Genomic DNA, 13,605 nt, shown 5'->3' on the forward strand with positions numbered 1-13,605 from the left:
CCCACTACAACTCGGACTGCTCCGCGCGAATCCGGCAGCTTGGGAGCACCAGAAAAAGACTATCGGTTAGCATCTGTCTTCAAGTAGCCGGAGAACCGGGAAAGACAGCTCTTGTGAGACAGAACTGCGCATGCGCCCCCTGGCAACCTCTCAAACGAACCTATGTAACTAGTTGTGACGTTACGCTCATCGGAAGCAGTTTGTTGTTACGAAGTATTGCAGTCTTCGTTTTAAGGCCTTCGACACATTTTGCTGTTTGCAGATGCTTGTGTGTGCACGGTGTTTTGTAGTTGTAAAAGGCACATTTCCTTTGGTATTTTTCTCTCGTGTATGTTTTATTGCTGCAGTATTATTTTGCAGTAGCGGGATATAGTAATATTCTCTGTTAGAGTATCAATTATTACCAGTCAAAATTACAAAAATTTACCTGAATATAAAACCATGAAAAATCACCGGTATTCCGAATAATTTCCGGATGACAAAAATTCTCGGGTTTTCCCGGATTTCCCGGTTGTTCCGGGGCATATACATTCTGTTTATGTTGTGAGAAAATAGTTATTTATTCATATCATCATATAATTTATTAATATTCTAATTAGAGTACATGAGACATGCCAAAATTCAGTCAAATAATCCACTTAATTAAACTACAGCTAATGAGAACCGGCAGTATTGTGAAATTAATATATCTTTTTCTGAGAACAAAAAAATGGTTCAAATAGCTCTGAGCACTATGGGACTTAACTTCTGAGGTCATCAGTCCCCTAGAACTACTTTAACCTATCTAACCTAAGGACATCACATACATCCATGCCCGAAGCAGGATGCGAACCTGCGACCGTAGCGGTCGCGCGGTTCCAGACTGTAGCACCTAGAACCGCTTGGCCACCCCGGCCGGCTGATCTGAGAACAAACAGTTATATACACGTAAATGGGTAACTAGTATCGCCTATGATCGAAATCCGACCATTCGTATCGATGCCATAAAACTGTAAGTGCACATAACATGGTGAATTACCGTATGAAGAAGTGACTGATCTATGATAAAAAAAAAAGGTCATACATCTTAAAGTCACACGCTCCACATAAAAGTGTCTGAAATTTTAGTTTCAGAACTGACGATAGCAAATTCTGCATTGTAGCTATGAATATTACTGAAATAATTCTTTGATTCCTCTTTAATTGTTCGAACATTTGAAGTGAGTCCTTGATACAGCGCATTGAAAAATAAATTTTGTGTTGACAGTGGCAAATTAACTTTCCTCTTACGACAACACAAAGCCGGCCGGAGTGGCCGAGCGGTTAAAGGCGCTACAGTCTGGAACCGCACGACCGCTACGGTCGCAGGTTCGAATCCTGCCTCAGGCATGGATGTGTGTGATGTCCTCAGGCTAGTTAGGTTTAAGTAGTTCTAAGTTCTAGGGGACTTATGACCACAGCAGTTGAGTCCCATAGTGCTCAGAGCCATTTGAACCATTTTTGACAACACAAAATGAATCAGGCAAAATAACCTCACACGCAAAATGGCAGAATGTTTTGCTCTGTCTGCACTATAAATTTAGCAAACAGCAATGCGCCATTTTCCGCTGTTATAAGTATGGTTCGAATTATGTTATTCTGATAGATTATAATATTTCAATAGCATCTACTGTCAATATTCTTACCAAATACCTGTTACTTTTATGTAATTAAAGCTCAAAAAGTCATTAAGTATCAAGATCTGGTCGCGTGATCGAAAACGTTCTGTTATTGACTGATGCTCTGATGAAGTCACAGGCAATAAAAAGATCCTTGTGTTATCGGAGCGTTAAATGAAGTTACGAGGTTTTTACGTATTTTTACTGAAAACAGTTTAGCTATGTAGTGACAGAAAACGCAATTACAACTTTTAAGTAACAACAGAAAGGAATTTTGTGGACGCTGATAATGGGAGCCTTGCGAAAGTTGATGCGTTTATGCTCCACCCATTTAGAACTGCGATATCTGCTACGATGTACATTGTTTTCCCTGCGCCCTGCAACGTCATTAAACTCGCTCAAAACTAAGGAATTGTATAACTTTGGCACATGGATACATATATTATAAATAGATTGTCGAATATCAGTCATGAACTACGACCCAAGCGCAAATTATTCCTGGTAAAACTGATTTCCTGCCCAGAAGGCACTCAGCAGAGATTCTGTACCTGTCAGCCGTTCTGTCGCGCAAGTGACAGCGCATTCGACTGCAGTATAAAGGCGGGTCTACACTGAGCGCGCCGTGCCGCGCCGCGCTGCGCAAAACTGCTGTGCGCGTCCAGTGTGGACGGCGAACCGCGCCGCGCAGTTTTCCGGCTGTTGTCGGTACATCAAAGGGAGTGGCGCGTTTGCGCGCGCTCAGTTTAGACGGGGTTTCGGCTGGCGGGCGCGGTAGTTTATTGCGTGCGTCAATTTGCGGTGACAGGTCGTGTGTTCTCGCGTAGGTGTCCTCGTTATGGAGTGGGACCGGAAGCAAAGTGAGAACCTCATAGAGCTGTATAGACAAAGGCGGGAACTGTGGGACCCAAAAGACAATAATTACCACATGAAAACCAAAAAAAGTGATGCTTGGCAGTGGGTTGCGAGTGGCGTCGGCTGTGGAATCGATGAAGCAAAAAAAAAAAAGAATGACATCATTGTTGTCTTCCTACAGAAGGGAGAAAATGAAAATGAAAAAGTCGAGGGGCACTGGAAAAGGTAATTATTCATAAACGATGTTTGTAACAACACAGTTTCCCATTTACATTTATTATAACATCGCACTATTGTTTCAGGGCTGACAGACACAATAGTAACTGGTTTGCTTTCCCATTATCTGAATTCCTGAAGGAACGAGACACTCCCACTGGTACCATAAACACAGAATATGTACGTACATGTTATGTAACAATTATCTATAATATACAGTCAGGTTCTATTAGCACTTTAACACAATAGATAATTAGGCCATAAAGTGTGGTCTTCACAGCGGTGTAGTGATAACAAACACGTATATGCTTTCATGCTGCCTCATCTTGCCAAGGTATACGTCCATTTTTGATAAAATAGTCGGCTATCTCTTTGCGAATAGCTCGGGCATTTGACGAACTTTTTCTTGGCACTGCCTTTAAATTGCATAATGACATTGGTTGTGCTTCCCGTCTCCATGTTCCTTCCACTAAAGTACCATCTGTCCACTGTGCCGTCTGGAGCATACAAACTGGAAGATTTCTTGCTCTGTCTCAAATAATTATGCAAGTAAATAGTTGTCAGTGCAATAACACTGGATTTTTCTGGGTCCAGAAGCATTGGTTTCCTCATGACCCTAAAAACGGATGTCAGGATTCCAAAACAATTTTCGATAACCCGACGGGCTCTTGAAAGTCGATAGTTGAATGTTCTCTCTTTTGTACCTTTCGCATAGACGCCTGCGTATGGTTTCATCACATTCTCATGCAAAGCAAATGCTTCGTAGGCCAATATAACATATGGTGTCATCTGTTCACGTGCACTAGCGGTTCTAGGCGCTTCAGTCTGGAACCGCGTGACCGTTACGGTCGCAGGTTCGAATCCTGCCTCGCGCATGGATGTGTGTGATGTCCTCAGGTTAGTTAGGTTTAAGTAGATCTAAGTTGTCCCATAGTGCTCAGAGCCATTTGAACCATTTGTTCACGTGCAGGAAGTGGTTCAGGTCGAGGTATATTAAGGAAGTTGTCTTGCAATTTCTTCCACAATTTAGTGCTTTTGAATATTCCGCCATCAGATATACGACCTTGTGAACCTACATGTGCACACAAGAAATTGAACTTTGCATCCACCGGAGCAAATAACACAATGCTAAAAAAGTTCTTGTAGTTATAGTACTCGCTGCTGTTATTTATTGGTGCCTGTAACATTACGTGTTTACCATCTGTAGCAGCCAGGCAATGGGGGAAATTCCATGCTTTATCAAATTCCTCTGAACATCATTTCCATTCTTCTGTAGTACTCGGCAACTGAAAAGAAAGGGTTTCAAAGAAGTTACAACATATCTTGTCTTAAAAACTGAAGAATTGAAACATGTCTTTGTTAAATAATCGTGTCAAGTGTGGTTGAAATGAGCGTCTACAATGGGCAGTTCTAGAATGAAAGCTTGCCGATAACAAGAATTTCTCTTGTGCGGGGGTCACAGTGATATAATATTTTCTGAAGGAAATCATGGCGCGATTGACTGTTGACAAATTTTTAGTATCACGTCACAACTGCAGTTTCGGCGTTAAGCCATAGTCCTGCATTTTACATAGAATTTTCATTCCATATATGAAATTCGTACTGCAATATTTTATGCTCAGAACAAGTGCATGCCGGTTACAATGATATAACTTAACATATTTCGAAATTCAACTTAACGATGGCTTACGGCCGAAACTGCAGTCATGACATTCTCATAAGAGTTTGTTAACAATCAGTGCCATCATGTGTGCCTTCAGAAAACATCCAATATCAATCCATCGACCACTGTTCACAAATTTAACCGTACTTGTCACTATAGTGGAATTTCCGAGTTCGCCAAGAAATATTGAATTAAAAGAATAGAAATTACTTCGTACTGTACCATAATGAAATAGAGTTCTGGCTGTGGCATTTACTGTCAAACCTAATACATTATAGCCTAATGTTTCATTTCAGAGTTCTGGTGATGAAGAAAGCCAACAGGATTCTAGGTAAATGTCACCGAAGAAGTATTACATCTAAATGACACCACTCCGGAGAGTCCTGGAGAGTCACCTCGTATTAACAAAGAAGAAGGAATGGCGTACAGGGGAAAGGATTTCCAGTCCCCCCCCCCCCAAAAAAAAAAGAAACCGGCCAGTAAACGTAAGAAGAAAGAAGATCCGATGCTCATGAAGGCCTATGGCATCTTGGAAAGTGTGGGAAATGTACGTCCCGACGAGTGTTCCACATTCGGAGAACATATTGCAATGAAGCTCCGCAAATTTGACACCCACAGGCGATCAGGGCTAATGCACAGAATAAACAATTTGATTTTCGATGCCGAGACTGATTTGTATGCACATCATCTGACATCAGATAGTTCGTCTCCTTCTGCCGTCCATTCTCCCCAAAGCAGTCCTGTTCCCCACCCACCCCTCTCCCGAATGCAGTCCTATTCTGCAACTTCTCCTTCGAGTCACTCCCAGTCACCTGTGCTCATCAAATGGTTGTCCCTACTCAACCAAGCAGCAGCAATGAACAACATGACTCTATCTCGCTCCGTCTACCAGATTCAGCTCTGCTCCAAGAACCTCCATCATATACTTTTCTGTAGTGCTTCATAAATACATTTGATTAAGCACATTTTGTTAACAATAACGTGTTTCAGACATTTTTATTTGTATGCGGATATTTACGTACATAAGGCTGTAACGAATAACAAAACTACAGTCAATAAATAATTGTTTGTAAGGAACTTTCTTTGATGTAAGTCTTTCAGCCCTCAACCTCTTTTACCTTGTACACATTTGACTTCAGACAGGTATCAACTTTATGCAAATAACGTAACTACAAATCCTTTGAAAAGGATGGTTTCATTTAACGACAATGAACAATAATAACTTCTTATCTTCACAAAGGGTTTCAGTGCATTATTGAGAGCGGTGCAAACTTCGATGACATTCGTTGATATACTTTGTTTAGATATTTGGAACAGATACATCAGACTTGTAAAGGAATCTCCAGTTACCAGAAAGCGCAAAGTTATTGCCAGTCTCTCTTTGGTAGATATAGCACATCTACAATTTGTGTCTTTCTTCATTACGTCTGGTTCGATCACTTTCAACAGATATTCGAAGTCTTCGAAAGACATTCGATAAAAGTTTTCGAACTGTATACTGTCGTCTGCAAGTAGTTCACTGAAAAGACCATGTCCACCGTATAATGCACTACTCTTTAACACTGGGGTTACCCAATGACGACGATTCTTCCTCTTCTTCCTTAACTGATGGTACAGCACAATAAATGCGGCACTCACAATCTTGGCTCGCTCCATCTTCAGACGTGCGCGCGCTCCAACTGGAACCACAGTGCACGCCTCGGAACGGCGCGGACGGCGCATTCTACTGTGCTACAGCAGTGCGCGGGCTGCAGCGGCGCGGCGCAGCACGGCGCGCTCAGTGTGGACCCGCCTTAAGAAGTTCGAATCCTTGCCAGCATGGTTGCTCAGCGTGTTAGATCAGAGGACTAGCTGCCCTCTGTAATAAAAAACTGAATGAAAGGATCAGCGATGAAAGTGAATGGATGTCATGGGACGTCTGACACAGACAAATACAACGAACAAAATGAGGTAAAAAAAAAGAATACTGGGAGGATCATATATTTTTAAAAGCTTTACACGAAATACGAAAATAGCATTATCAAGAACTGATTGTTGCAGTTGTTTCGAATGTGGGCTCTGTTATACACAGCTTCACATTAATCTTGGTCTGAGAAACCAGCAACAGAGAAAAAATGCATTTACTTTGTGAACAAACAATTTACTGTTTTTGGAAAGCATTGTTAGTAGTGATGGTATAACCATACATCTACAGTACAACGAAATGTAGGACGATGAGGTTATACGGAGAGATATAAAAGCGTGTACAACACTCAGGTGTGACAAACGTAAGGGCTGTGATGTTTGTGAGCGTAAACTAACATTAGCGTCTGAAGCAGACTTACCGTAATTCATCTTCATGTAAGATGATGAAATTGCAAAACTTTAAACAATAAGGATGCAAACTAGACAGTACGAAGATAAAAAACATAGTTTCAATACAGTAAAACATGTGTGGTCACATTAACTAGAAATATCTTTTTTTAACGTAACGCATGTGAACAGTGATTGCAAATATAAGCGCATGTGAACAGCAACGACTAGAGTACTATCCTGTTTCTGATCGGCATGGTTAAGTTTTGTAATTGAGATTTGGTTTTCGTATGAGAGGACTGTCGAGTCGTTAAACAAGTTAAAATGGTCTTTCACGTTTCGCACCAGTGATCTATGGACATTGCCTTATAAAATTCGACGGTTTACCCCTCTAAGAAATGAGCTACCGACTAATTGAGGTGTAGTTAGGTAAAACGTCAGTTTTCAGTTGGAATTTAATTTCGTTGCATAACGACATCCTTCGTTGTAACAGTGGGAGAACATACCTCGGAGATGAGTTAATGTAAACTTCAAAATGCAACAATTTTTAATTAAGTTAGTAAACTTGAACGTCGACGTGTTGGAAATTTGCTGGTATAGGGCAACCACATATTACGCATCTTCTCATACTCCGGAACATTAAAAAACAATTTCCCACGAGTTTTTTTAGATGTATTTGTACAGTATGGTACAACACACATTTTGTAACCCATTTTCCAAAATAAGACATCACTGTTAATTGGCATTATGACAGTAGGAGCAGCGAGCTAACCAGTGGAATCACAGGGATAACATGACTCAAATGGAGCGTTGTAGCGAGCGTTCAAATTATTTGATTTTAATTTCTGTTTTTATAAAAGAATACTGAAATTGAAGAGGAAAAAAGTATGATAGGAGCATAAATGATATAACTAACCATTGAGACAATTTCCAGAAAAAATCTGCAGTTATAACTCACAAAATTATTTGGAACTAAGATCAGTGTACATTTAAATGTATCTTTCAAAACAACAACAGAATTAGGAAAACACGTTTGTGCCATCAGCTGAACAATTTAATGTTTATTCTCAACTGGTTTTAATTGTTACAATCATCTTCAAGGATAAAAACACTGTACACCAATGGAGCAACCATACATCTGCGTCATATATGTATATAATGAGCCATACAAATGTAGAACATGTCTATTTTTCATAATAGTCTGTCTTAACACAACCCATATGAACACACTGTGCCATGGCAAAATCACAGCAGTACAGTGACAGAAACGGATGGCTGATCCATTGATGTAGATATGCTTCTCATTGATGATGGTTGTAACAACCGAAACCAGTAGAGAATAAACATGAAATGTACAACGGATGGCATAAATATGCTTTTTCCAAATTATTTAACGTCTGTAGACAGTCACCTACGAAATTTTGTGTTAACAATAGACTTATCGTTATCAGTATCCACATTATTCCTGTTTCTTTGTCTATGCGAAGACTGTCTCTCTCCAGCTCTTTGTCTTTCAGTCCGACTCTTTAATGTTCTTCTTTGAGACATAGTTATTCAAAACGAAGAAATTAAAAATTAGGAACTTACTTCGGATTTTGTGGTAACAGCAGCAAATGAACACCAAGTTAATTCCGTTCACTCACTGAAAGAGTTAAGAGAAAAAACGAATCCAGTACACAACGTTTTGTACTGTTCGCGTTGCCCGCAGAGCCTTCGTTTCTACATTTTATTTTCCATTGCTGATAGCATCAACCCCCCCCCCCACCTAGATGTTGTGGCAGATTAATTATGGCATGCACAGAGGCATTAAAACTATCATTCTTTCTGTGCTCCATGTGTGAATGGATGGGGAGAAAGGCTAATAACTATTACAATAGAATGTACTGTCTGCCGTGCCTTTTACAGTGGTTTGCAGAGTATAAATATAGACATAGATGTTGACGGCACCACATTTGTCATGTGATACAAATTGTATGATTATCTCTGGATGAAACCGTAATTCCCGATTAAAAGTAATCAATCATCATTCTGTTGTTACAGAGTTGACATTCACATTTTCTCTAAATTAACATCTTCTTCTTTGCTACTAAGTTATTAAGGTGCTTGTGAATCTCTATGGCCTCTTTGTACATGTATACATGATAATACATTATCTTTGCTAAAATACTTGTATCACTGAATTTTATTTTGTGATTTTCATCTCAAAAAATATGTTCTGCTATGGCTGATTTGTCAATATGTTTCACATAGCAGTTCCTTTTGTGTTCAACTAAATGGTTGTTAACACTTCTATTTGTGGTTCCATTGCATACTTACCTATATTTATATGGAATTTTATACAACCCAGGTGTCTTAGTGTATGCCCTACATCTTCTGCTGATCTTAAGCATTCCTTTATCTTCTTGTTGGGCCTAAAGGTACATTTCAAATCCGTTCTTGTCCAAAATTTTTCCAGTCCATCCAAAAGTCTGTTAAGATATAGAAGGAAAACTTTCCCATTAGATGGCCATTGTTCGTCATTGTATATGGCTTTCTCTCCTCTTGGTTGGAATGCGTGGTACACCTCCTTTCTGGACAAACCATTCTTCTTGAAAACTGACTGTAAGTGATTCAGTTCATCTTGTAAATAAACTATTTTACAAATTTCATTAACTCTGTCCATCAAGGTTTTAATGACACCTTTATTGTCTTGGAAGATGATTGGAATTCTTATGGAGGTATCAATCATTGTATGTAGCTTTCCTGTATGCCTTATGGCCCAAAGTACCATCCACCCATTTGATCACACATACATCCAGGAAATTAAGTTGCCCATTCCTTTTTTTTCATTGTAAATTAAATTTTTTGGGTTGAACTTACTGAGATACACCGAGTGGACAGCTTACTCCTCTTCACTGTATGACCACACTAGAAATGTATTATCCATATAATGATGCCACTGAGCTGGTCTTTTACTGGCTGTCTGCAGTGTTCTTTGCTAGAAAATCTGTATAAACAAATAGACAATAGCTAAATTAAGATAGCTGCCCAGCATTAAACCATCAATATTCTCATAAAATTCATTTTCTGCAGTGGAAATAGGTTGTAGTGAGACAGTGTCTAAATAAAGCTACTGTACCAGTCAGAAAAATGTCTACATCTGAAATATCTTCATTCAAAAGAACCATCAAAAATAAAAACACAGTATCAAAGCTGGTAAGATGATCACCTGGGCCCATGTTCATGTCATCTAGTTTTTCCATAACATGTACTGAGTTTTTAATACAACTGTAAGTTCTGCGAGAGCACAATTGCACAAGTGGCACTAGATATAACAGCACATCATGCATGGATGCCCCATTGCACTCACAATAAGTCTCAAAAGAGCTTCCAGTGTGTGCACTTTTCGTAGGCCGTATGGTCTGGGCAGAGAAGCTTCTGTCCTGCAGAGTCATTTCTTATGGCCTAAAAGAAAGAAGACACTTTTACCAGTTGACTGGTAATTCTTAAAACATTTGTTCTAGGGATTTACAAAGCCTTTTATAAGTAGTTGACTCCAAAAGGTCATTAATCTTCTTATGATAATCTTCACTATTCATTACAGCTGTGGCATTCCCTTTGTCAAAGACAAGGACAGTCATTAAAACCTTAATGGACAGAGTTAATGAAATTTGTCTACATTGATATCCCCCATTGCCTTCTTTTTTGCTTGTAAATATTATTACCATAGATAGCTCAGATTCAATAATATTCTAGTGGTTTACTCCATAATTTCATGTCATTTCACTGTCTCATCTTGGCCTTTCCAGTCACAAACAAGATTGTCCTGCAGTACATCTTTGTGGTAACTCATCAAGTCAAGCTAAAGTATTCTGAGTACAAAAAATGTATAATTAGAATCATTGTCTAATGTGAAATCAAGATCATCCTACAGATGCCTGTCTAGGAAACAAAGTATACCAACTACTGCCTCCCAATATACTCATTCCTTAATGAAATTTGTAATTAAAAATTATATACCTCTTTTTCAAATGATGTACTTAGTTTATGGAATTAATATTACAAATATGAATAACCTTCACAAAGATATGCAGTCAACCACTTTGGTCAAGAAAGGTATGCATTATTCAGGAATGAACTTTTTCAATAACCTGCCAGCAGCCATATAAAGTTCATCTACAAATGAAGTTCATTTTAAGAGGAGCCTAAAGCATTTATTGATGGCTAAGTCCTTCAGCTCCACTGATGAATTTCTTAGCAGAACGGATTGATGTGTATATGTTACAAAATAATATCAAATAATGTGAGTATTATGTACAATCAGACTTCTCTACAATTTCGGTGCAATAATGCAATCACTGTAAATAAGTATTGTAAAATGACTTATCTATCTATTGGTGCATTGCTAAAACAGCCTAAGAATTATCTTATTCGCCTCAGTGTATTAGACATTTACATGTATAGTAACAAGTTTGTTATTACAGGGTGACAATATTATTGAACTATATTAAAAAAAATGTAAATTAGTTACAAACTACAGCATGTCCATACTTTGTTCAACATGTAAACATCACTATATATATTCAGATTTAGTTTATGACTTATTTGATATGCCTGACATCATTGATGATAATGTGGCGCAAATGAATAGCAAAATTCTGCATGACCTGCTGAAGCGTCGGAACATCGATGCTGTTGATGACCTCCTGAATGGCTGTTTCAGCTCAACATTGGTTTTGGGGTTATTCCTGTACACCTTGTCTTTAATATAGCCCACAAAAGAAGTCACACATATTCCGATCTGGAGAATATAGCAGCCAATCGAGGCCCATGCCAGTGGCCTCTGCGTACCTCAGAGCCAGAATGCAGTCCCCAAAGTACTCCTCCAGGACATCAAACACTTTCCTGCTTTGGTGGGGTCAAGCTCTGTCTTGCATGAACCACATCAGGGTCACTTTGGATAATGGAAATCACATCATCTTCCAAAACCTCCACATACTGTTTGGTAGTCACTGTGCCATCAAAGAATATCACAACAATTATTCTGTGACTGGACATTGCACACCACACAGTCACCCATTGTGGGTGAAGAGACATCTTGATCATAAATTGCTGATTCTCAGTCCCCAAAATGTGCCAATTTTGCTTATTGATGAACCCATACAAATGAAATGAGATTCATCGCTAAATCAAACCATACAGTGCGTGCTAATTCTCATCATGCCCCATAGCCAACAACGCAGTTTGAACTTCCTAATGCGAACCATTCAGAAGTTATGATGATTTTATTTCATATAGTTCAATAACTGTCACCCCATACCATTTAAATGAACATATATTTAAGGCTTTTTAACTTATTTGACATCCAATTTTTGTTTTCTGTCGTGTTCTACACCCTGGAGTAAAATTGCATCTAAAAAATACAAAACACAGCTGAGCCTATACTGTGCATGATGTCGTATAGAACCGTATTGAATAGTGTTTTATTTGCCGAAGAAGTTACAATGCTGTATAATGCATACATATGATTTTGGGCCACTCAGTTACACAATTTAACAAGTACAGAGCACAAGTGGTTGGTTTGTTTGATGGCTAGGTAGCCTCCACTGTGGATAAATCATAGGGGTAGGTGTCTGCAGTGCCAGGGGAATTGGATCTACTATTTTGGACTGCATTCATATCAACAGGTCAGCCATCTTCGTTTCTAACATCACTGAAGATGTCATGATTGCAATCTTGTATTCTGAACCATGCAGGTTAGTACTTGTGCAGGAATAATGATATCCTCCTCAGTAGTTTATTGTCTTGGAGAAGTGCTAGAAATTCATAGCAGAGCCTTCATTCTTGATGTGTAGGAAGCCTGGATGCTACAGGTAAGCTGTAGATACAAATCTGCTGGAAATCTTAGATGTCATACATACAAGCCTCACTGCCACCCTATGTGAGCTGCAAAATTGCCGCCTCCCCCCTCCACCTCCATTTTTTTAAAAAAGTTTGTGTAATGTTAAAAAACGTCCATTATTTGGTATGTGTGGTAACTTGACTTAAATAGTTAGTCACATGATTTAACAACTCCAGCTCTTAACATTTATTTTAATAAACAATGTGACTTTATTGTTACCATAAATGAACAGTTTTTACAGTTATGTCTCAATAATCTACTCTGTGGAAAACAAAATATATTACAACACAGTTTAAAATTTTCATGTTAATTTGCTTTGAAGAATAAGGTATAAATAATAATTTATTTCACATTGAACAAAATAAAGCATAATATTCGAAAGAACTATACCTCTGAATACTAAGAAAAGGAAAAAAAAAAAAACAGACAAATCAGACTTTCCTGGCTTTTGCTTATGCAAACTCTTTCACTTGATCCACATAATTTAAGTCCTCTGCAAGCTTGTGCTCAGTAAATATTGTTGGAGTTTCACTTAAATGAGATTGGCTCATTGTTGAACTGAGATATGTTTTCATCAATTTCAGTTTTGAGAAACTTCTCTTTATTTATTTATTTATTTCATTCGTGTTCTGTAGACCCAGTAGTGATAAATCGCTTGGGTGTAGAACATGTCATTTAGATAAATTTGAGACATTTCTTTATAATAATAGGTTGTACAACGAATAATATATTACATAGAAAAAATATTTACAAGAATTGTTTTTTTGTAAAAAGTTACAAATTACATTGAACAGACTGACAATAGATCAAAATCAATTCACATATTCTCTTAGATAAATTCGTCCAGTGAGTAAATGGTTTTACTTAGCAGATATTGTTTAGGTTGATCTTTAAAAGTATGTGGATCAGTAACTGACATTTTTATTGCCTGAGGGAGAGCGTTAAATATTTTTATACAAGAGTAGTGTACTCCTTTTTGTACCATGCTTAGATTCTTTTGTTCAAGGTGAAGATCATTTTTTACCCTAGTGTCATAGTTATTATACATGCTCTTCATTTCAAAA

The 13,605-nt window shown here is 38.3% G+C and overlaps 1 protein-coding gene across 1 annotated transcript; it reads right to left on the reverse strand.

Annotated features, from left to right (window-relative positions):
* Nucleotides 1-3,026: 3,026 nt before the first annotated feature.
* Nucleotides 3,027-3,494, reverse strand: LOC126470854 (uncharacterized). Its single transcript, XM_050098870.1, has one exon. The coding sequence runs from the start codon at nt 3,492-3,494 to the stop codon at nt 3,027-3,029; it is 468 nt and encodes a 155-aa protein (XP_049954827.1).
* Between the last annotated feature and the right edge of the window lie 10,111 nt (nt 3,495-13,605).

This window comes from Schistocerca serialis, chromosome 3, assembly GCF_023864345.2.
Source record: "Schistocerca serialis cubense isolate TAMUIC-IGC-003099 chromosome 3, iqSchSeri2.2, whole genome shotgun sequence".
In the NCBI taxonomy this organism is placed as follows: Eukaryota; Metazoa; Arthropoda; class Insecta; order Orthoptera; family Acrididae; genus Schistocerca; species Schistocerca serialis.